The sequence below is a fragment of the Herpailurus yagouaroundi genome, unplaced genomic scaffold (assembly GCF_014898765.1).
Source record: "Herpailurus yagouaroundi ecotype Mexico unplaced genomic scaffold, PumYag 29, whole genome shotgun sequence".
In the NCBI taxonomy this organism is placed as follows: Eukaryota; Metazoa; Chordata; class Mammalia; order Carnivora; family Felidae; genus Herpailurus; species Herpailurus yagouaroundi.
Genome location: NW_024412377.1, coordinates 51,686,742 through 51,709,931, shown reverse-complemented (window position 1 = coordinate 51,709,931; position 23,190 = coordinate 51,686,742). Strand labels below are relative to the sequence as shown.

Genomic DNA, 23,190 nt, shown 5'->3' with positions numbered 1-23,190 from the left:
GTCTGCCTGCCCTACTCACAATGGAAATTCTGTTTGCAATGATCATTTCACTTCAGGTAATTTCAGGAGGAGGACATGGGCAAACTTGTGAGTCAGCCAGTCCAAGGGGGATAGAGTGGGCTTCTGTGGTTTCTGTTAAATACAATGCATTCCTATAGGAAGCTGAAGATGCTTAGCAATTAATTATCCAATGTTCCTAAGGAATAGCGTGTCACATTTCATGTTTGGTTCAGTCACTGTTAAATCATTCAAAGATGTTTGGGACCCTGATGGTACCTGAATGTTAGGACCAGCCCATGCCCTGAGTCCTTTAAACCTGTAAGATTAGTCTTTATACCTGAGAAAAAGTGGTGGGTACATGGATATGTTAAGCCAAAAACAGAAATCCATTCCAAATCTCAGATTTATTTAAACCTTAGTTTAATATAATTATGTATTCAGTGGATATTTCCTCCAAGGGTTTTAATCTGCCTAATTCATTATAAATTGATTTAGGGCTACTGTTTCTTTGTTATGTATCTTAAAGCTGTAAGCAGGTTATGGGACCTCTCTAGACCTCAGGGTTCTCTTTCATAAAATGAGAGAATTACTATCATCATCAGTGGAAGTGCTGGTCTGTCAAGGAATTTAGAAGGAACTAGAGCATTGGAAACCAATAACAGAAATGATTATTGTCATTATTAGTAGCATATATTGAAAGCTTAATATGGTCCAGATATCATACCTCCCTAAACTTTACCCTCCTCATATGTAAAATAGGGATTAGAAAGATTTATTTCAGAGGCTATTGGGAGGATTAAATAAGATCATAGAAGAAAAATACTTATTATCACAGTATTTAACACACTCCAAAATTCAGTGGCTGAAAACAACCAACATTTATTATCCCACAGTTTCTGTGGGTTAGGAGTCCAGGGTCAGCTTAGCTGGGTACCTCTGTTCAAAGTCTCTCTGAAGGCTGAATTCAACCTGTCAGGTCTGTGGGCTCATCTAAAGGCCCCAACTAGTGGGTTGTTTGGGAATGAAGAGAAGGCCATCCTCAAAGCTTACAGACATGATTGCTGGCAAACTTCATTTCCTTACCACATGGGCCTCTCCATAGAGCTGCTTCACAACATGGCAGCTGCTTTCTCCCACAGCAAGCCATCCAAGAGAGAGAGAAAAGAGTGCCAAATTGGAAGCCACAAGTCTTTTTATAAGCTAATCTGGAAAGTGACATCCTATCACTTTTGCAGAATTCTCTGCATTAGAAAGGAATTGCTAGGTGTGGCTCATAACCAAGGGGAGGGATTGCACAGGGGCATGCATCCCAGGATGGCAGGGATCATTGAGACCCATCTTGGAGGCTGTCTACCACAGTACCCGGCATATACTAAAGGTTAAATGAATGGTAACTATTATGGTTATTACATCATACTTTGAAATAAGCAAATTCAGAAATTTTATTTTGAAACATATCTCCAGTGACTTCCTGCAGTCCTGCGTTGGAGGAATTTATATAATTTATGCTGGCCTCAACTCCCAGCAAGGACTATCTTGATCTCTTTCCCAGATAAGTGCCTCAGGCATAACCACCCACCCCTGGCACAGCTTCCTCTCACCCCTCTAGGTTCTGGGCATACCCTACTGCTTGCAACACTCAATTTAGCATCCCCTAAGGGAAGACTAGGGAATGATTAACTGCAGTTCTGCTCACTCCAGAAGAAAGTATCCCAAATAATCTCAGAAGCTTCTAGATCAATGGTCCCCAAACCTTTCATATCAGAAAAATGTTCACAATTTTTGCTTAAATCCACATATTACCTGTACTTTTTTTCATGTAATGAATTCATTTAAATTAACTCACTTTGAACACTTTTAAATTTATTTTTAAAATAATTTTTTAGGACTATACTAAATGAAAACCATCATCCTTGCCATGGATAAAAGAACACTGCTAAATAAAGATCATGTGAACAAAACAATGCTATTAAAATCAATAATACTGACTGCCACAACTTTATTTGAAAGTAATGTTGCAAAATCTAATAAGTTACTAAGGATATATTTAGAACCAAAATCTGACTTGATCTCTGATATAATCAAAAGTAAAAGAGGAAATAAATTCTTCACTATGTTTCGAGGTAAATGTCAGAAAAAATAAGTTTCTTTACATCAGTAAAATGTTCACATTCATAGTCAGTTTTAACATGTATGAGCAACACATTCATATCAACAGGTAAACACGCAGTGTATTTTTTCAACTGGGAAGCGATAATTCAAGCAGTGATGATCTGCCTCCACTAGTAAGTTGGATGAGCTAGCGTAAGTTACTAAAGATTTCACTGTTTCAATTTCCTCATCACTCAGTTTCCTCAGGAAAACCAAAATTATTTGTAAGAAATAAAAAGCACTGTATTATCATGACATATTACCATTATTTACCATCACATTCATATTTATTAGCTTATACCATCCCTGTATCATTCCCCATCTTGCTGAGCTATTTCCACTCCCATTGCCTAGCAGTCTCTCCTATTTTGCCATTAATTTGCTTCCAAATTAATATTGCTTTGATGCTTTTTGAAAGGTTGAAGAGAAATGTAAGAATCAGAAAATGATTCCTGGGTAATCTCTATGGTGGTAGAATTTCATAACTATTTTACTAAAAGATAAAGTGAGATTTTTAACCTACATTTCTGTGTTGTTTATTAATACCATATTTGTTATTCTGACTCTATAGGAAACCTGTGAATCCATCCTTAACTATGCACTGGAAGAAGTGAAGCAATTTCATGGACCACAGAAGCCAAACCGCAAGCTCTTTGGGCTCTGCCTACCTTCTGAGACACCACCTCCTACCTCAAGAGCTGCAGTTCCAGAAGTTGGATTGGTCATCAATGGGAAGACATTGAATGCCATTTTCCAGGGAAAGCTGGAGATGAAATTTTTAGAGCTGACTCAGTATTGCCGGTCTGTCCTATGCTGCCGTTCTACCCCTCTCCAGAAGAGTATGATAGTCAAGCTGGTGCGAGACAAGTTGAGCGTCATGACCCTTTCCATAGGTACCCATCATGCTGAGATGTGGGTGCAGCTTGTAAGGCTGATCTGACAAAAGTCCTGGGCCAGAGGTGGGAGGTCACATATCAAAATTGAGACAGCCAGGCTGAGGATCATTTTCTCAGACTGAGAGAGTTCAAAGTGACAATCAATACGTGGCAGCTGGAGATGAAACAGAGGCTAAGTAGAGTGAGAAAGTGATTCACAGCTCTGAGGATTAGCAGGTCACAAAGGAAAACAGGGCTTGGATGGAGGTCAAAGCCAAAAGAGGCCTCAAATTCAGAACATTCACATAACTCAATAATGTACACTCAGGCCGATCAGTTCTGGGATGCAGACCATTTCCCTTTCGATACTTAACACATGGCATAATAACATAAACCTAAGATGTTTGTGGATTTGATATTCTGCGTATTGATGGCTGGTGGGGAGATTTTACAAGCTGAGCCTTTCACATATGTTCATTCCTAAATACAAGGCCCAGCACAAAGCACATTCTCAACAAATGCTAGCCTCTTGGTTGATGAAAAAATTTCTCATAAGAGACTAAACTTTAATCATGGTTAAGGCAGAGAAGTAAAAACTGTACCTACATCAACAAGCAAACCTGGTTTGCAGGAATCTTCATGATGTAGTCTCTGCTAACCCTCCAGTCATGTCCTTAACCACAGAAACCCTTGTCCCCAACATTTGAACTCCATGCTCCAGTCAAATGGAACTGCCTCCATTCTCCATGAGGTTTGTCCTATCTCTCTCACTCCCAGGCCTTTGTACAAGCTATTTCCTCTATAAAACACCCGTTCTTCTAATCCCACCTAACTTTCCTTATCTCTGAGAACTCCCACAGCACACAGCCCTCAGAGCTGCAGAGCACTGGTTTGCCTTCTGTGAGGGTCTGCTCAGTAGACCATGAGTTCCTTGAATAGAGGGACCATATCATACATACCATTTCATCCCATGCTCTGCACACTCCAAGCGCATAGTAAATATTGCATTCATTTAAGGATATTCTTGCAGATGGTTCCAGGTTCTATCCTTCCTACACAGACATGGAAAGAGATTTTCCTTCCTGGCGTTTCAAATAAGTCTATATTATATATTGTTTTTTTCTCCCATTCTTCAGGTAAAAGCAGTTCAAAACAAAAAGGGGAGGGGAGGAGTGGGTAGACAGGATACAGGGAGCAAAACTTTAGCAACTGCATCCTAATTTTATTCCCTGAATTGCCCTCTTCAAAACTTTAGACACACACAAGGCAACAGCCCAGGACTGACTCCCTGAGGTAAGAAATTGGTTCTGCTGCCATAGAGGCAGAAATAAAAACAGCAGGGTAAGCAATGGCATGATTCCACACCTCTACTCCAGTAGTTTGCTAACAGAAGAGGTTAAAGGGTGGATTTGTTTGCCATGGGGAAGATAAAAATTATGTCCTGTTATGCTACCATGAAAAAAAAGTAATCATTACAAAAATAATGGCTACTTATAGTGAGAAAATTGTTAATATTAACAAATTTCATTGCCAAATAATTAAGGGAAGAAAATTCTCCCAATCCCATAGTCTCTATGGTATCTAATATAAATTTAATTACATATTATTATGAGAACTTACTGGAAAAAGAGGTGTGGCCAGGAGGAGAATAAAGACAATGCAGTCCACAAACCAGTCCACCAGGCTGAATCCAGCCCACCACATGTTTTTGCAGGGATACTAAGAATGATTTTTATGTTTTTAAATGTGAAACGTGTAAAAGACTCCTCTCAGCAAGAACAGTTGTTCAATTTTGCTTCTTGGCCACAGAGCTTAAAATATTTACTATCCAGCCCCTTACAGAAAAAGTTTGCTAAACTCTATTCTGAAAGATAAAGCTCTGGGAAAAGCCAGGTTTGTAAGGAAAGCCTCAATTGTATAGAGCTGTGCTGTCCAAAATGGTTGACACCCAGCTCTGCATAGGTATGGAAATTTAAAATTAAACACAATTCACCAGCTGCATTTCAATGGTCACATGGGGCTAGTGGTTTCCCTCTTTGACTGTAAAGATATAGCACATTTCCATTATCAAGAAAAAGCTATTTGACAGTACTGGAAGCTATGTGTATACGTGTATTTCCATGCCCTAACCTCCAATTTTCTGAAACAACTTAGTTCATTAAATGGGAACTCAGTGTGATTAAATGTTCCTCAACCAAAAAAACCCAGTCGATCCTATTTTCCTATATTCAGAAACAAAACTGAATACCATCCCTGTCCCTGGACACTATTGACAATCTTTGATGATTTAGCTGTCCAGACATTCTAGCAGTCTTAATATGGTCAGTATTTTAAGTTATACTGAGTTAGGAAAGTTATCAGAAAGATCTTAGTGCCAATGCTCCTGGACCTTTTCCCTAGCTGTATTACCCTTGCTAAATCTCTACTTTGCTCAAATTCTCCATTTACTCATTAGTAAAGTCCACTGTAACATTTGTGAAGGCCTGTTTTGTAAACTGTAAAGCACTGCTCAAGTCTCAGTCACTACTGTATTCCCAATACCTAATGTGCCTAGAAAAAAAGACACAATAAACATTTGTTGAATAATAGAGCTTCTTGTCAAAAAAGAAAAAAACCTCTCTCAGGCCAAATATCAATGACTTTTCCTATAGGACTAATCAGAGCATTGTAAAAGGATTCGATTATATACAAATGGGGACACATTAGAGCCACTCATGTAACACCCTTTTCATTGTCATGCAGCAATTAGACCAGCAATAAAGATACCTTATGACCTCTCTTCTTTCAGGTGATGGAGCAAACGATGTAAGCATGATTCATGCGGCCGACATTGGAATTGGAATATCTGGACAGGAAGGCCTGCAGGTATTGTTCCCCTCCATTCTTCTCCTTTCTACCCTAACTCTCCTTATTGGAGAGTTATGGAATTCCCCCACAGTGTTGGAGGAATCTCTCCCCAAGAGCTTTGCAGAATTATCATCTTAGAGTTGGGGGGTGGGGGGGCTTCCTTCTTACGTAACTTACTTCCTCTTACATAACCTCCATCACTATACCCCTGCTGCCCAGTCCCTCTGGTACAGAGAAAAATAGAAGGATGTTTGGCTTTTTATAGACAGCTGGCAATACCTGTATTCTAAAGCCGAAGAGTGCCTAACCATTCAGGTAGGGCTAAGCCTTCCTCTGACTCCATATTTCCTCCCTGTAGCCTATACCCACATCCAAGGGTATAGTGCCCTCCATGAGCAGTGACAGATATAAGAACATTTGAAAACACATTTCAATTGCCATTTTAGTCTTGATGGCTAGATTGACCTATAAATTGTTAGGTACACTTTAATAGACATACCTAAGTCAAAATTCAGCTTGGGACAAGCATATAACTTGAGCTACTAATGTCTCCCATTAAAACAAACCCCACCTTATCATTCTGAACTATTAACAATCATATTCTCACCTCTGGTGCATACAATAGGTATTGCCTAAGTTTGTTGATAAGGATGAAAGAACACAGTTACCTTTTGAGTATCTACCATATGCCAGCACTCTACTAGGCACCTCACTTGATATTCCAATTAACATGAACAATCACAACCCCATGTGTTAGGAATTATTACTCCATTTGTTTTTTCAAATGAAACTTTGTCTGGGAGAGGTTAAACAGTCTGACCAAGACTCACACCAGGATTTATAACCAGGCATATTTCAATTTTATACTCTTAAAAGAGTACTAAGAGCTATGTCTTGTTCTAAGCAATCCTAAAGACAGAAGACATATTTCAGTTCCATGTAAAGGAAGAACTATCCAACCATCAGCTCCATCTAAGAATGGATCAAATGGTCTGCCACAGGAGGTGACCAAGGGAGTTGAGAGGTTTGAGAATTACTTGCACAGAAGCCCCTACTCTCTGGTTAGCCATCGTATCTCTAGCATGGTGCCAACACATTTTAGGCCATAGTTACTGTTTATTGGATAAACAGAAGGAGACGAAGGGCCAGACTAGACCAGTGTTCTCTTATAAGCTGCCTTTCTTGGATTCTAGTAAGGTTTGGCTTTTCCAGAAGAGAGGATGGGGTGAAACACCCAAGGGTGCCACATAATTACAAAGGGTCTTTTCGGCCCTACCAGCCGTGGACCTAGGAAAAAGCATGGCCCTTGAGGGAGTCTCTGTGGTTCACTGGCAGCTGTGGATAGAGGCTGATGTCTCTGTTCTGCCCTCTCAGGCTGTCATGTCCAGTGACTTTGCCATCTCCCGCTTCAGACACCTCAAGAAGCTGCTGCTTGTGCATGGCCACTGGTGTTACTCACGCCTAGCCAGGATGGTGGTGTACTACTTCTACAAGAATGTGGTGAGTAGCCCTATAGCAACCTCCCACCCAGGCCTTGGGAGGCCCAGCCAGGGACCCAGCTCCCACCACAGTGGTAGACAAACCTTTTCAGCATAAGGGAGTAAGTCAGGATGGCCTGGATTTTGAATCCTGAGGCTGTATCCTACTAGCTCTGTGAACTTGAGCAATGTAATTCATTTCTCTGAGCCTCAATTTCTTCTTTGGTAAAATGGGCTAAGACTATTGTGTGAAGTTATTGTAAGCATTAGCAATACTGTATGGAAAGCACACAGAAGGCAGTATGAGTGGTTACAAGCACAGACTCTTGTGTCAATCTTATTTGGTTCAAATCTATGCTCTTACATTTGATAATGGCCTTACACCTTAGTTTCACCAGCTGTAAAGTGGGGATGATAAGAGTACCTTTCTTGTATATTTGCTACAAGGATTAAATGGGAGCTTGTATATAAAGTGATTGGCACATAGTAATCACCTTATAAAGTTAGCCATTATTTTTTATTATTGTTCCTATTGTCATTACTCTTAGATGGGCTCCATAAATGAGATTTATTTTCTGACTGCAAGGAAGAAAGAACTCGAATAACTAGCCTGACATGTATCTGAGATTTTTCTCTCCCTATAGAGCCACCCCAATGCAAGAGCTATAGCCTATCCCTTGGGAGAGTACAGGTTAAGACCAGTCTCCTGGCTTCCACCTGAGACTCTATGTATCACTTCAACTTTGCCAGCCTTCTCAGCAAAGAATTCACAGAGGTCAGGATATTTAAATAAAATATCTATTAGCAAAAATGTTTTAAAGGGGGAGATCATCTGGATTTTAGTTTTGCCTGACTCTAGCATGGTGTGTGAACTTGGAAGAGTCACTTAACCACTCTGAGCCTTGGTTTCCTCATCAGTAATATGGAGACACTATGACTCCCTCTTCCCTAGAAGTATTATTTAAGAGGCTTTAGAGTCAGAGCTCAGGAAAGTATGTAACACTATAAAATACAATCCTAGGAAGATACCATTATTTCTCCTGAAAAATAGTTCATTTCTGTCTTATCGATAAGGGCCCAAAGCAGGCACACACCAACTGAGGCATTAAAACTGTCAGCAGCTCTTGTTTGAAAAGTGGGGAGGTGGGGAGGGACAGGGGAACTGAGTTTTCATTACCTAGTTCAAGGACCTTTGAATAATCCCCAGGAGTCTGCAAATAGAATCCTATTCCTGTTTGCATAAGGAAAAAGGGAGGATTAAGAGCAGGGTGGTAGAAGAAAAATGCATTAGCCAAGTAGCAGCTACGAAATTGCATTGTGTCCCCTATTCCACTCTCCCAGTCCTGATTTAGGCATGTCACAGTTGCCCTTGCTCAAGAGTGAGCATTTTTGTGCAAAGTTCAATGTGTATGTAAATAAACAGCATGACAAAAAATAATGTAAATTCGATAAACTGGATGGTAATATTCAGCAAGTCTATGCAAACAAGTCACTCTATTTAACTTGAAACTCACTCTGAGCATGAAAGGCTGTTTACTTAGAATTCAAAATGCCCATTTAATTTTTTTCTTGCCTCCAAAGGAGCCGTTCTTTTGAATAAGCACAACCTCTTCTCTGCATTAAATTTGTGAAATAGAAAAGGAAACGTTTCCAGCCAGCCATGCTTTCAAAGCTTAAATGGTATTTATTTCCAGCCCGATGCCGTGCTCGAAATTGTGATACTGATGCGCATTATCTCCCCATTGCAATTAGAGGGTGGAGAACTATGACTTCCACATCCAAAACCAATTTCAGAGGGGATTAAAACCCTGCATGCTCTGAAATTTGAACAATGAATTAATTACTGCACTGTAGCTACTTGGGAGGAAAACGCAGGCCCCAGTCTCCGTGAGGCTGTCACCAGGTTCAGTGGGTGCCCTCAGAGGTGCAAAGATTCCAACCAGAGGAAGTGGAAGCAAACAAGGTCCTAACAGGACCTGTGGAGGAAGGAAACACTTCAGTGTTAAACTCCAGGGTGAGTATTGGGACAATAGAACAGCAAAGATTTATTTCATTTATTCAAATCATCATTGAACAGCTGTGTCTGGAACCTTATCAGACACTGGGTATAGAGAATTAGACAGACGTGGTCCCTGCCTCATGAGGCTGACAGTCTAAATCAGGGCTCAGTAAGCTTATTCTGCAAACAGCCAGATAATAGTTTTGTGGGCAATATAGCCCATTGTACCTACTCAACTCTGCTGCGGCCACATGAAAGCAGCTATAAGACAGCATGCAAATGAATCCATGTGGCTGTGTCCCAATAAAACCTTATTTATGGCTTGATTCAGCCTCCAGGAAGTAGTTTGTCATCTCCTCGTCTTAATAAATCTTGCTTCTCAAAATGTGGCTCCTGGACCAGCACATTTGCATCACCTGGATGCTTATTAGAAATGCAGATCCTCAGACTGCATCCCAGGCCTCCTACCTCAGAATCAGCACTTTTAGTAAGAGTCCTGGATGATTTGTATGAACCTTAAAGATTGAGAAGCACTGGTATAGGGGAAGGAGATTAAAGTTTTACAAACATTTTCTTAGGCACATCTCCCTCAAAGAAGGTCAGGGTGCTATGGACATATCACCAGGAGATTCTTGACCAAATAAATTAGACAATAACATTTAAGCTATGACCTAAAAGAAGAATTTGCCAGTTTCCCTGCCAAGAAAAAGAGGCTTAACAACCTGAGTCTTTACAATTTTATGTCATATGCTATATCTAATTCCAAACGAGATGTACGTGACTTACAGTAAGAACGCAAAGCAATAGGGAAGTTACAAGAGAAATTTATAAAAGTACAGACCAGAACCATAGAAAGAGAAGAGGTAGTTTGCACCAGGAACTTCAGATAAGATGCTAAGTATTAAATGTTTGGTTAAAACAAGCAGACCAGTTCTTCATGAGGAATACCCTCTCTTTGCTTTAAATGCAGAGATCAATTATTCAAGGAAATCCTTAGAAAAAGGTCACACAAAAACCTTCAGGAAACTGTCTTCAGTGGCTTTTTTGTAGGAAATGAAAATTAACCTCCATATGGCCACTCTTTTTCCCTAACAACCCTTAATAAAAATCAATATTAAATTATAATTCAGTAAGAGTATTTCTATGGAAAAATGAGCAAGTGATATCCAAGCAGTGTTTTGTTGCTCTGACTAGGGCTTAAAGCCCTTTAATACTGCAGTGTGTGTAGTGTAAGACAAGTTCAGTAAATGCTAGTCCTCCAACACCCAGGTCACCAACGTTCCCCATGCCACCCTTGATTCCTGTAGTTTTTTTGGTACTTAGTACAACTTGGTACTGTTTGGCATAGCATTATTAACATTAACATCCACTGTCATCTACAGGGAACCTACCACATACCAGACACTGTGCTAAGAACTTTATGTATGTATGTAACTATGAGAGATAAGTGTAATATAGGGGTTAAGAGAGTATGTGCTAGAACAAGACTGGGTTCAAATCCCAGCCCCACTCTGCTACTCAGCAGCAATATGGCCTCAGTAATTTACTTAAGCTCTGTGTCTCAGTGTTTTCATCTGTAAAAGGGAGATACTACCTAATTCACAGGGTTACTGTGTGCATAAATGAGCTTACATGTGTGAGGTACATAATAAATGCTTCATTTGTCCAGATTAAACTAGATGATGATGATGGCAGCAGGTGCTAACAACCCTGTGAGGTGGGGACAGTTATCTCTCTATAGATCTGGTTGCTGAAAGCCAGAGGGGTTACCCAGGTCACATAACTAAGTACATCACAGAATTGGGATTGGATCTAGTTCTACTGTACTCCAAATTCCCCAGACTGAATGCCCTCACTACCATGGCACTCAGTGCCTCCTAGAGGTCTAAGAAGCCTGTTCTCCAGTGGTTGCCAAACTCTTTGAAGGCAGACATCACTCTGAACCATGTTGTGTGTTGTCCACTGTCCAAGCATCTCTAGCACTGTGTCTCAACATAAATTGTTCAAGAAATATCATATGATGAGATCATCACACTTGGACACAGAGCTTCAAACAGCCTCCGACACCAGCAAGGTTACTGCTCTCTTCCTCCCTTGGCTTTAGCCTACGTCTGAGGCTTGGGTGAAAACTGGGTCAAGCATCACAGCATCCACCAGATAAGATTGCACAAATTAAAAGCTGGAATTTGGAGAGATGAAGTTGACGGAGAGGAAAGACTGAGGCTTAGAGTCCGAAGGACCAAATCTACATTGCAACTATCAGAGCATGGCCTATAACTGGCAAACTTCCTCCCTTGGCATCCCTGGAAGAAACTGCCAATCACAGCATTCTGTGTTCAGTACTTTCCCCACTTCTAGCACTTTAAAATGGATCCTACTGGCCTCTCATAGTGTAGAATCAAGGATTCTGGACATTAGTGCCGGAGACTGAACTGTGATCTCTGATCTTGAATTCACTTTAACAAGTGCATCCACTTCTCACATCAAGTTCATGAGGATGGATTCTGCATCCAGAACCTCTGGATTTGAACTCCAATTTTGTTACTTACTAGCTCTATACCCCCAGCCCAATGACTTGACCCCTCTCTGAGGCTCAGTTTCCTAAATTGTAAAATGAGAGTAGTAATCACTACCTCAAAGGGCTGCTAGGTAGATTTAATGGGTCAGAACATAGCTTAGCATATAGTATGTGCTTTATGTGTCTTTGTTGCTATTGTTATTTGCTGTTGTTGCTATTATTGGCCTCATCTGTAAGATGGTGTCCCTTCCAGCTCTGGTATCCTAGGGTACTACAGCCTCAAGTCACAGTTCCAGCCCCAAGTGGCCAAGGGCATTTGGTGTGGTCACTTACCTCATCTGAGCCACTTGACCTACCCATGTGTAAGAGAGAGAAGAGTTATTATTTTTCCCATTTAGCTGAGGAGGGAGAAGCAAGACAAGATTCTCAAAGGGGAAAGAAAGTCAAAGCTTCATAACAGCTGCTGAATGATAGTATCAAGGGAACTTCAGTACTTCAGTTCTTCTTAAACCCACCATGTCCAGTGCACAAGTGGTTGCTGTCGATCTGGAGTCTCAAAGTCTTCCCATAGTGCATTTCAAACCTACCTGTAGCTCAGTAAACAGAGAATGAGCCTTCTCCCTTCTTTGGACAGAAAGATGCAAGATCCAGGAAATCTCAGGACATCAGGATCTCTTTCAGAGCCAGAAAACTTCCCACTAGTCACCAGAAGAGTCAAAGGATGGAGCTCTTTGGCTAGAAGCCTCTCAGTCAGCATTGTTATTGTAGAATCCAATAGGAGATTGAGAAAGTTTAGGAATGGTCAAAGAGGAAGGCTTGAAACTCAGATGCTGGTTGTGTGATTTTCTGGCTCTGAACTTAGGCAGGAAGTAACTGAGTATCTTAGAGCCTTAGGTTCCTTATCTGTAGAGTGGGGCTAATAATATTATCATTGAGATATAACACTAATATAATATGTCCTATCTTTAGCAATAATCTTTCAACACGGGACAAATTATAAGGTCTATTGCACATCTAATATACTATATACTAATATGCTATAATATATATCACACACCTGGCACAAATAGAAGCTCCAGTATAATCATTGGTGTCACTAATAATATTAACATGCCCATATTATTACATCCTTTTCAAAATAACACTAGTCTGGCAGTTAGGTTATGGGCATTATAGTTTGTACACAAACCTAAGGAACAATTTCTTACTATACTTTTTACCCTTTGTGCCTCAGCCACACAGGACATTCTGGTCCCAGCACTGGGAGCAGCAGCTTAAGTGATGACTTTGGTCAAGTCACCAAGCCACATCGCAGGGGGGTAAACAATACTAGTGATCCCAGCCCATCTCAGGTGGGCAGTCTTTTTTTTTTTTTTAATTAAAAAAATGTTTTTATTTAAATCCGAGTTAGTTAACATATAGTATAATAATGATTTTAAGAATAGAATTTAGTGATTCATCACTTACATATAATACCCAGTGCTCATCCCAACAAGTATCCTCCTTAATGCCCATTGCCCATTTAGCCCATCCCCCACCCAACACTCCACCAGCAACTCTGTTCTCTGTATTTAACAGTCTCTTATAGTTTGTCTCTCTTTCTCTGTTTTTATCTTATTTTTGCTTCCTTTCCCCTATGTTCATCTGTCTTGTTTTTTAAATTCCACATAGGAGTGAAATCATATGGTATTAGTCTTTCTCTGACTTATTTCAATTAGTGTGTGTTCTAGTTCCATCCGTGTTGTTGCAAACAGAAAGGTTTTCTTTTTGATAGTCAATATTCCATTTTATGTATATGTGTGTGTGTGTGTATACATATACATATGTACATACGTATATACACATAACATCTTCTTTTTCCATTCATAAGTTGATGACATTTTGGGCTCTTTCCATACTTTGGCTATTGTCAATAGTGCTGCTATAAACATTGGGGTGCATTGCCCCTTTCAATCAGCATTTTTGTGTCCTTTGGACAAATACCTAGTAGAACAATTGCTGGATCACAGGATAGTTCTATTTTTAATTTTTTGTTTTCCAGAGTGGCTGCACCAGTTTGCATTCTCAGGTGGGCAGTCCTGAGTGGAAAACAGCTTCAGAAACCATAAAGCAACAGTTAAGGAGAAGATACTCTTCCTCACCTGTCTGAGTTGCATCACCATTAGGAATATATTGTGAGGAAAATCTCATGAAGTCATCTTCCCACCAGGCTTTCTGCCCAGGATCTGGTCTTTCTATCATCCCTTCCCTGGGACACCCCCTTCTCTTCCCACACTAGTAATCGTAACTACTGCCTTTTGATATCCTGTGCCATGGTCTAAGATGCTACTATTCCCATCTGAAAGATGGCAAAATGATGTTCAGAAAGGTTAAGTGATTTGCTCAAGCTCACACAGCTAGTAAATAACAGATGTAGTCATTCCAAACCAGCCTTTTATGCCTCCATAACCTGTGCTCTTAACCACCCCATTACACTTACCTTAACAAGTTGGTGCAATTCCCATCAGGTCCCGAAGAGCAGTAATAGTAATAGTAGTAGCAGCAGCAGCTCTATGGATTAGTTATCTCTGATGCTTACACAACTCTGCATGTCACAAATGAGAAAACGGAAGCTCCAAGTCAGCATAGTGACTTGCCAGAGGCTTCTAAGCAGCGGTTGTTGACTACTGCCCATGGGTCCTCACTCACAAGGCCACTCTTTCTGCCTACAGTGTTATGTCAACCTGCTCTTCTGGTACCAGTTTTTCTGTGGTTTCTCTGGCTCCACCATGATCGATTATTGGCAGATGATATTCTTTAATCTCTTCTTCACCTCCTTGCCTCCTCTCATCTTTGGAGTCCTCGATAAAGACATCTCTGCAGAAACACTCCTGGCATTGCCAGAGCTGTACAAGAGTGGCCAAAACTCTGAGGTAAGCTGGAGGGGCCTCAACTCCTCCCTGTCTCTGAATCCTCCCTGCAGGTGTCAGAGAAAGAGCACTGGCCTGGGGTTAGGGGCCCTACACTCTGGTCACTACCCTGCCTCTTACCTCCTTTGTGACCCAGTAGCTCGACTCCCTGTTCCTGGTCTGTTTCGCATTTGCTGTTGAGGGCGATGGACCAGACCAGTGGGTATTTTTCTTTTTTAGTTATTTGTTAATTAAGTAACATGGGACTGCCCTAGTTGAATGTGGAGAGGACATGCAGAGAGATCCCATTGCCCTCAACTGGGCCCTTTCTCCAGGCCTTTGACAGAACCCCCAAGGCTTGGTTTGGGAACCCCTGGGATTAAAAGCTAGTTTGCTCATCACTGGGTGATAAATAAGGGCTTCTACTCATGTTGGGGAATACAAAGCTTAGAACACAAGATTATACATGGTCTAGAATTTGCTGGTAGCCAGTAGACTAAAGAAGGCCTGGGAAACCATCAGAATGTTTTCCTGGAAGACAGAGGTCACACTGAAACCCTTAGTGATTTGGAGAAGCCAGACCATGGGCAGTGAAGTACAAAATGAGAACACTGGTCTCTGAAGCCACTGAGCCCTGTCTCTTGGGAATCTGTGATCCTGGGCTGTGATGGAGAGCTCCCTTTCAGATGCTATATAGAAACCTTAGAATCTCTAAACTTACCCGTTGTGTATTAGCACTAGAGTGGTGCTAATGAATGACAGTTATTGATAACTGAGCACTTACTAGGTACTACAGCACAACCACATTTAGATTTCTTGAAACCCAAGGAGATAGTTGGTGTTTTCATCCTTTTTTATGGAAGAAGAAGCAATTATCAAAGCATTTTAGTGACTTTCACAAGATCATAAGGTTCGGGCAGAGCTGGGACTTGAACTAAGGTCTGTCACCCCCAGGTCTGTGTTCTTAATGGTCCCATTCTATTGCCTCTAAGATAAAAAGCATTCTAAATACCCTATTGTTTGCCCCAGATAGCACAAGAACATTCCTTACAAAGGCTTTCTTTGATGGTGGTTGATGTGTTCTTTCCTGGCAGTGCTATAACTCTATGACTTTCTGGATTTGCATAGTGGATGCGTTCTATCAGAGCCTTGTCTGTTTCTTCATTCCTTACCTGGTAAGTCGCATAGTCCCTTTCTAATCATACAAATCACAGAGTGGATCGCAACTGGTACTGTAAACATGAATCCTAGACTAGTAGTGTCTTTCTGGATGATGCAGCACAGAGGATCCAAACAGGTGGTCTGCAGACTATATCCAACTCAGGGTATTTGAAAAATTAGAATTTTTTCCAAAACATCTTAATTTCTGTCACCTTTTAAAAAACTGGAAACTGTCATTACACTGGGTCATTTTTGCCACGTGGCAAAAATCCAGAATTGATTCACAGCCCTGCTTAGATGGGGTGCATGTTCTTCAGTTTGCCATATTCCCTACACTCCATTTTGTCTTATACCTAGCTCTCTTCACTCATTTACTATTTCTTACTTGAATATTTAAGGTATTTGAATTTACAACCCTTGATTTATATTTAGGTTTCTGCTTTCAAGGACAAGGCAGCACACATTCAGGAAATAAGTTCTGATAATAAAGGATACTACATTATCTGAAATAAAAGCAAGAATACAGATAGCAAGGGATACCAGCCCCATCTCAATTTGGTTCCCAGTTTGAAGACTGGGAACAAAGATAACAGAATATAATCCGTATTTCTCCTGGACAGGGAAAACAGAATATGGGTCAAGTGCTAAACTGTGGTGTCTACCCTGCCTCACATCCTTTTGCAGTCAGCAACAAGATGGGTTGAGTGATTTTGTGCTTCATTTGAATTTCCCTAGCTTACAATACCTTCCTTCTCTAGGACTCTGCTTACCTTTCCTACTTCATTTTTCCCCTACTATGTGCTCAACAAACGGACCATCTGGGACCTTTTTGAACTTTTCAGCATCAAGTTCTCACTTTTCCCTGGTCTGCCTTTCCTCTCTTTTCAAGAGATTAACTCCTCTGATTATGATATATATTTTCTTCTGTACTCCCTGGGGTACTTTGTATACCTGGTACCATTGTATCATTTGCTACCTTAAATTGTACTACATTTTCCCTGCCTAGTAGACTATAGACTCCTTGAAGGTACACAGAAGCATCTTCAGCAGTTGGCATTGTGCCTGCTGGTTGCTCAATAAATTTCTTGTTCACCCATTCTGCAATGTTCTGGAATACCCATCATGGCTTCTGCTACAAATATGTTTCCAAAGAATTTAACCATATTAACTCACTCCTCATCTTGTCTGTTCCTTGGGTCAGTTCCCCAGGGATGGCAGCTGAGTATCTTCCCATTCCTTCCCCTCCCATGATACCTGCCTTCACTGATGCTTTATCATCACTGTGTCAAAACCAAGGCCTTGAATCCAAGGATACATCTGACAATGCCTGTTTTTTCCTCCTCTGCAGACCTACAAAGACTCTGATATTGATGTCTTTACCTTTGGGACACCCATCAACACCATCTCCCTTGCCACAATTCTCTTGCACCAGGCAATGGAAATGAAGACCTGGGTAAGCACCCAAGAGCCCCTTTGACCTGAAAATTTTCATTCATTTTACTCTGTATCATTGATCCAATCAATAACTAACTGCTGAACTCCTACACTGTGTCCCATTTGTACAGGAATGAGGGAGGTATAAAAGATAAAGTCCCCAGCCTCAACTTGCTTATTATCTATCCAGAATGATAAAACTAAGACCTATAAAACAATGAGACAATTTTTTGCAAAAATAGAATGTATTTTCCAAATTTTTATATAAATTCTAGTTAGTTAACATACAGTGTAATGTTGGTTTCAGGAGTAGAATTTAGTGATTCATCACTTACATATAATACCCAGTACTCATTTACAACAAGTGCACTCCTTAATGCCCATCACCCATTTAACACATCCTCTGACCGACCTCCCTCCATCAATCCTCAGTTTGTTCTCTATAGTTGAGACTTTGTTATGGTTTGCTTCCCTTTTTTTTTCCCCCCTTCCCATATGTTCATCTGGTTTGTTTCCTAAATTCCACATATGAGTGAAATCATATAATATCTGTCTTTTTCTTAACGACTTATTTCACTTAGCATAATACACTCTAGCTCCATCCATGTTATTGCAAATGGCAAGATTTTATTCTTTTTATGGCTGAGTAATACTCCATTGTGTGTATGTATATATATACCACATCTTTATCCACCCATCAGTAAATGGATGCTTGGGTTCTTTACATAGTTTGGCTATTGTTGATAATGCTGCTAGAAACATTAGGGTGCATGTACCCCTTCAAATCTGTATTTTTGATTTAAAAAATCAAGGATGTTTCAGAGATGAGGAAAATGGTAGCCTGACTATACTTGAGGCTGTGTTAGGGAGGTCTATTCTTTCCATTTAATTTCAGGGCAAGCACATCACAAGCATGTCTAAATATCACATTTCAGTATCTAAAAATGGCAATGCCAGCTTTCTCATTAAATTCTTCTAAACAATGGGAATAACAACAAAGAGCTTAAAATTATTTACCAGGTACCTGTTTATATGATTTTTAGTGTATTATCTCATTTAACCTCCTAGAGACCTTTGTTGGTGGGGGGAGGGGGGTCAGTGTCAGTCTTACTGAGGTATAATTGACTTATATAGCACTGTATAAGTTTAAGGTGTACAGGATAATCACTTGACATACATATATTGTGATATAATGGATTTTAACTAAACCAGATCAGCCCCTGACATGATGTGCAGTAGCTAGTAAGAGCCACCCAAGGAAACTTCAGATCACAGACCCCGTCTGTTCCAATTCATGCCAAAGATGAATAGAATAAAGTGATAAACCCAAAAAACGTATAGCAGAGCCAAGTACAGGATAAATTTCCTCAAGAAGCACCAGCATGAGGAGAGACTGAAAAACAGTGGGACAGGGGAGGAAGAGGTACTGGGCTGGCCCAAACTGAAGGCTTTCTGGAATCCAGGACAGGAAACTGTGGCAGAGGAGAGTCTTGTTCCTATGGGTTAAGAAAGACTGGAGCCCTGTTTACTGCTAGGTCCAGGGTCTGGGCTGAAATTCCCCACTCAAGAAAGCAAGCTGAAGAAAAGTTGACATGCTATTTGGAATTCCAGTTTTATCAGAAGCCATGAGAAAGGTGGTTAAGAATCAAAGAGACAACTTTAATCCTGGGAACTGAAGCAAGCTAGGGAAACATTTAGAACTCTTCAAAATGAAAATTTTGTCATTGAAATTAAAAATTCAATTCATGGGATCCACTCTAGATCAGACACTGGCAAGGAGTAAACTACCAAATTGGAAGATATTACTAGGAACTCATCTGGAATGCCACACAAATATGAAAAAAGTAATTCAAAGGAATAATGGCTAGAAGAAGAATGGTAGAGAAGCAATATCTGAAAAGATAATCATTGAAAAAGAAAATTAATATAAATCTGGATATATCATAGCAAAACTATACAATGTACAAGAGACGATCTTAAAGTCTACCAAAGACTATGGACAACTTACTTGAAAAGGAATAGCAGTTAAACTGACAAACAATAGAAGCTAGAAAACAGTGGAGTAATCATCTTCAAAGACCTGAGGGGAAATAAAGAGTTGCACATCACATAAGACCAGGGCAAAATAAATGACATTTTCAGATACTGAAACAAAAGTAGAAACATACTTCTGCAAGAACATGAAAGCTAAAACTGTAAGAAACAACAGAACGGTAAGAAAGAGCTATTCAATAGACAATTTATGCTACAGCCTTTGTCATTGATGGGAGGAAGATAGAAATAGGCATTTAACTATCAATTTTTCCATAAAAGTCCCTATTTAGTGTGTCTAAAGATGTAAGGTATCTTAATACTTGAAAATGTAGCTTAAAAACTTAAGGTTAACCATAAAGGAATGGAAATAAATAAGAGGAAAATAGAAAACTATCAATTCTGCAGGATGTAGGAAAGATAAAAAAAATTAAGAGCAAAGAAAAATGATTGCCCCCCAAAATAAAACACAAGATGTTCAAGACAAACCCAAATATATCAATACCCATAATAATGTAAATAGATTTAATTCACCTGTTAAAACCAAAAATTATCAGATTGGATATTTTTGTCCAGCAAATATAAGGGGAAATAGACAAATTCACAATTATACTGTGAGAACCGTGATATTTATATATAATTCTATCAGAAATGGATCAAACAAAAACAATATAGAAGCCTTGAATAAATTATCACATTTGATCTAATGTAGTTATATATATAAAATCCTGTTCCAAACAAATACCAAACATGTATCTTTTCAAACACAGATGATATACCAAAAATTAAAAGACCAAATTCTCACAAAGGAATTTGAAAGAATCATAAACATCAGATTTTCTGACAACGCATTTAGATTAAAAATGAGCAATAAAAAGAGAGCCAAACAAACTTAACATACTTGGAAATTTCAAAATGTACTTCTAAATAATTCACAAGGTCCAGCATATATCATGATGGAAATTATTGCTAAATGCCTATAAAAGTACCATATATGCAAACTTATGGGATGCATCTAATGCTTTTATTATTTAAAAAAAAAAAGAATTCAATTCAAGGAACCTAAAGAGAAAAATCAAGGAAACAATTGAAAGGATCAGTAAGACTAATAATGGAGTTCCTCAAAACCCTAATAAAAACTAATCTGTGTTACTCAGCCATTAAAAAGAATAAAATCTTGCCATTTGCAATGACATGGATGGAGCTAGAGAGTATTATGCTAAGTGAAATAAGAAAAATACCATATGATTTGACTCATGTGGAATTTAAGAAATAAAATAAACAAGCAAAGGCAAAAAGAGAGAGAGGCAAACCAAGAAACAAACTCTTAGCTATAGAGAACAAATAGAGGGTTACCAGAGGGGAGGTGGGTGGAGGGATGAGTTAAATAGGTGATGAGGATTAAGGATTGCACTTGTGATGAGTACAGGGTGTTATATGGAAGTGTTGAATCACTATATTGTACACCTGAAACTAATAGTACACTGTATGTGAACTAACTGGAATTTTATTTTAAAGTTTGTTTATTTATTGTGAGAGAGAGAGAGAATCCCAAGCAGGCTCCATGCTGATAGCCACCCAGGAACCCCCAAACTGGAATTTTAATTAAAACTAATTTCTGGCAAAACTGATCCAGGAGAAGACACACACACACACAGACATACACAAAGACCACAAAAATAAGATGAAAAAGACTGATAAACATAGCTATAATCATTTTTTTAATATTTTTTGAAAATTTAAACCAAGTTGATAATTTCTTTAAAATTTACCAAAACATAACCGAGGTCAGTCAGCAAACCTGAATAAACCAGTCACCATTACAGAAATTAGCTAAAATAATCCTGATACCGAAATAAGCATAGGTCACAAGGAAAGAAAATCATAGACCATAACAAACAGAGATATAAAACTTCTAAATAAATTATTGGCAGGGTGCCTGGGTGGCTCAGTCTGTTAAGTGTCCCCCTCTTGATTTGGACCCAGGTCATGATCTCTCAGTTCTTGAGATGAAACCCTGCATTGGGCTCTGTACTCACAGCACAGAGCCTGCTTGGAATTCTTTCTCCCTCTCTCCCTGCCCCTCCCCTGCTGGAGTTCTCTCTCTCTCTCAAAATAAATAAACATTTTAAGTGAATGGCAAATCGACTCAGCAGTGTGTTAAAGATAATAAGTCCCGACCAAGGAACTTTTATATCCTGGTAGTAGACTACAAAATATAAGCTAATGCCATCACTCTGGAGAGCAATTTGAAAATAGCTGGAGGAGTTTAAGTACTCATCTGCTATGACACAATTCCACTTATAAGTATGATGCATCCTGAAAATTACTCTTGCATGTGTATATACAGAAACATGTTCAAGAATTAATCATTCTTAATAGAAAAAAAAGAAGAAAAGAAAAAGCATAAGTGTTCATCAATAGGAAAATAAATTGTGGCATATTCATACAATAGAACAGGTAAAATAACTAACTAAAGCCATATCTATCAACATGGATGAAACTCCAAAAGGATAAGGTCTAGTGGAAAAAAAAGTTGAAGGATACATGTACATGATAAAGTAAAAAAGTATTCATAAACATGTAGGTATAAAATGTGTATGAGAGTGATGAGAACACTGAATTTATGTTCTAGACTAAAGAGAAAACATTTGCGGGGTATTATGGGTGCTTTAATTGTATATGTTAAACTTAATTTTTTAATAAAAATTGGAGGCAAATATGACAAAGTTAAAATTGATAAAGCTAGGTGCTGGCTATATGAGGTGTACTATCTGTATGCTTGAAGTATTTCACAATTTAATTCCATTTTTTAAAAAACTAGCCCAAGATATTTCCCAAGAAGAATTCTACTCTCTTTTAACTTTTCAAAATGCCTTGAAATGCATAAGCAGTCCTCAACCATATATCATATGGGTGATGAGACTAAAGATTCTATATCCTAACTGGTCACTCAGCCCACTTTCTCACAGCACTGCATCTGGCTGCTTTCAAAGAGGGTACCTGTTCCTTTCACTCACCATTCAGCATTATTAACTCACCTAATGCATCTCTAGACTAGCTAACCCAGTGGTTACTGGCAATTTCCAGTGCTCTTGGCAAAGGTGTCAGCTATTGGAATCATTATGAAAAAACGCATTTCTCTTTTGAAAGTACCTGAAGCAGAAGGACAGTCTCTTTGTTTTCCCAGATAGAAATCAAACATGAATTTGAATAACTGTCAGTTTCCACAGTTCCCACCAAAGCAGCTAACTGCTACCTAACAAAACTAACTAAATAACAACAACAACAAAAAATAGCTAACTGCTTTCTTCTTCACGAACAGGGGCTGGATTATTCAGATCATCTCTCCTACTGAAAACTAAAAATGAATAATTTAAAAAAGCTCTTCAAAATCATAAAAAAGCTAACAGGATAGTAACAAAAACCTTTGAGAAGGGGGGATTCTAGAGAAAGACCCAAATCCTGTTTCCTTGAGGGTATTTGCAACCCTGCTCAAAAAGAACTGTTTCTGGCACCTTGACTGAGCAAAAAGTTCAGAAATCAAACCCAGCCACCCAAGGCAAGAGTCTAATAAGAGCCCACATTAAATTAGGACCCCCCAAAGAAAGCAAACTGGTGTAGCACTCTGGAAAACAGTATGGAGGCTCCTCAAAAAATTAAAAGTAGAACTACCCTACGACCCAGCAATTGCACTACTAGGCATTTATCCATGGGACACAGGTATGCTGTTTCAAATGGGCACATGCACCCCAATGTTTATAGCAGCACTATCAACAATAGCCAAAGTATGAAAAGAGCCCAAATG

General features: G+C 39.3%; 1 protein-coding gene across 1 annotated transcript in view; it reads left to right on the top strand.

The window, feature by feature from the left end:
- Window positions 1–23,190, top strand: part of ATP10B (ATPase phospholipid transporting 10B (putative)) — a 274,165-nt gene that overhangs the window by 239,659 nt on the left and 11,316 nt on the right. The window contains exons 16-21 of the mRNA XM_040443917.1: window positions 2,723–3,044; window positions 5,815–5,891; window positions 7,248–7,373; window positions 14,580–14,780; window positions 15,851–15,931; window positions 17,266–17,370. Coding sequence (XP_040299851.1) covers window positions 2,723–3,044; window positions 5,815–5,891; window positions 7,248–7,373; window positions 14,580–14,780; window positions 15,851–15,931; window positions 17,266–17,370 — 912 coding nt within the window. The remainder of the gene's footprint in view (window positions 1–2,722; window positions 3,045–5,814; window positions 5,892–7,247; window positions 7,374–14,579; window positions 14,781–15,850; window positions 15,932–17,265; window positions 17,371–23,190) is intronic.